The 311-nt window shown below is 46.6% G+C and overlaps 1 protein-coding gene across 1 annotated transcript in view; it reads right to left on the minus strand.

Annotated features, from left to right (window-relative positions):
* Positions 1–147: 147 nt before the first annotated feature.
* LOC107477485 (uncharacterized) overlaps positions 148–311 on the minus strand; it is a 3,646-nt gene continuing 3,482 nt past the window's right edge. The window contains exon 6 of the mRNA XM_052258134.1: positions 148–245. Coding sequence (XP_052114094.1) covers positions 148–245 — 98 coding nt within the window. The remainder of the gene's footprint in view (positions 246–311) is intronic.

Here is a 311-nt window from a genome sequence, read left to right on the forward strand (position 1 = left end):
CGGAAACCAAAATCATCAGGAGCATGTACTAGCATATTGGCAGTCAACCCACCGTGCATATCTCTAGAAGGTTGTGCACTAAATCGTGGCCCTCCAATACGAGATGAATTAGATGCACCAGCATGAAAAGGAGGTTCCTGACCTTGATTATATGGCGCTGCAGGTCCAAGAGACTGAGGTTGAAAGTTTTGCCCTGGTGTGCCAAATTGGGTGCCAATACCTTGTGGCTGCTTTAACATGGTTGCCTGTCCCAAATGAGGATCATGGGTAGGTACATGATTCCTTACAAAAGTAGAAGAGTGTCCAGAAGG

This window comes from Arachis duranensis, chromosome 3 (assembly GCF_000817695.3).
Source record: "Arachis duranensis cultivar V14167 chromosome 3, aradu.V14167.gnm2.J7QH, whole genome shotgun sequence".
Classification (NCBI taxonomy): Eukaryota; Viridiplantae; Streptophyta; class Magnoliopsida; order Fabales; family Fabaceae; genus Arachis; species Arachis duranensis.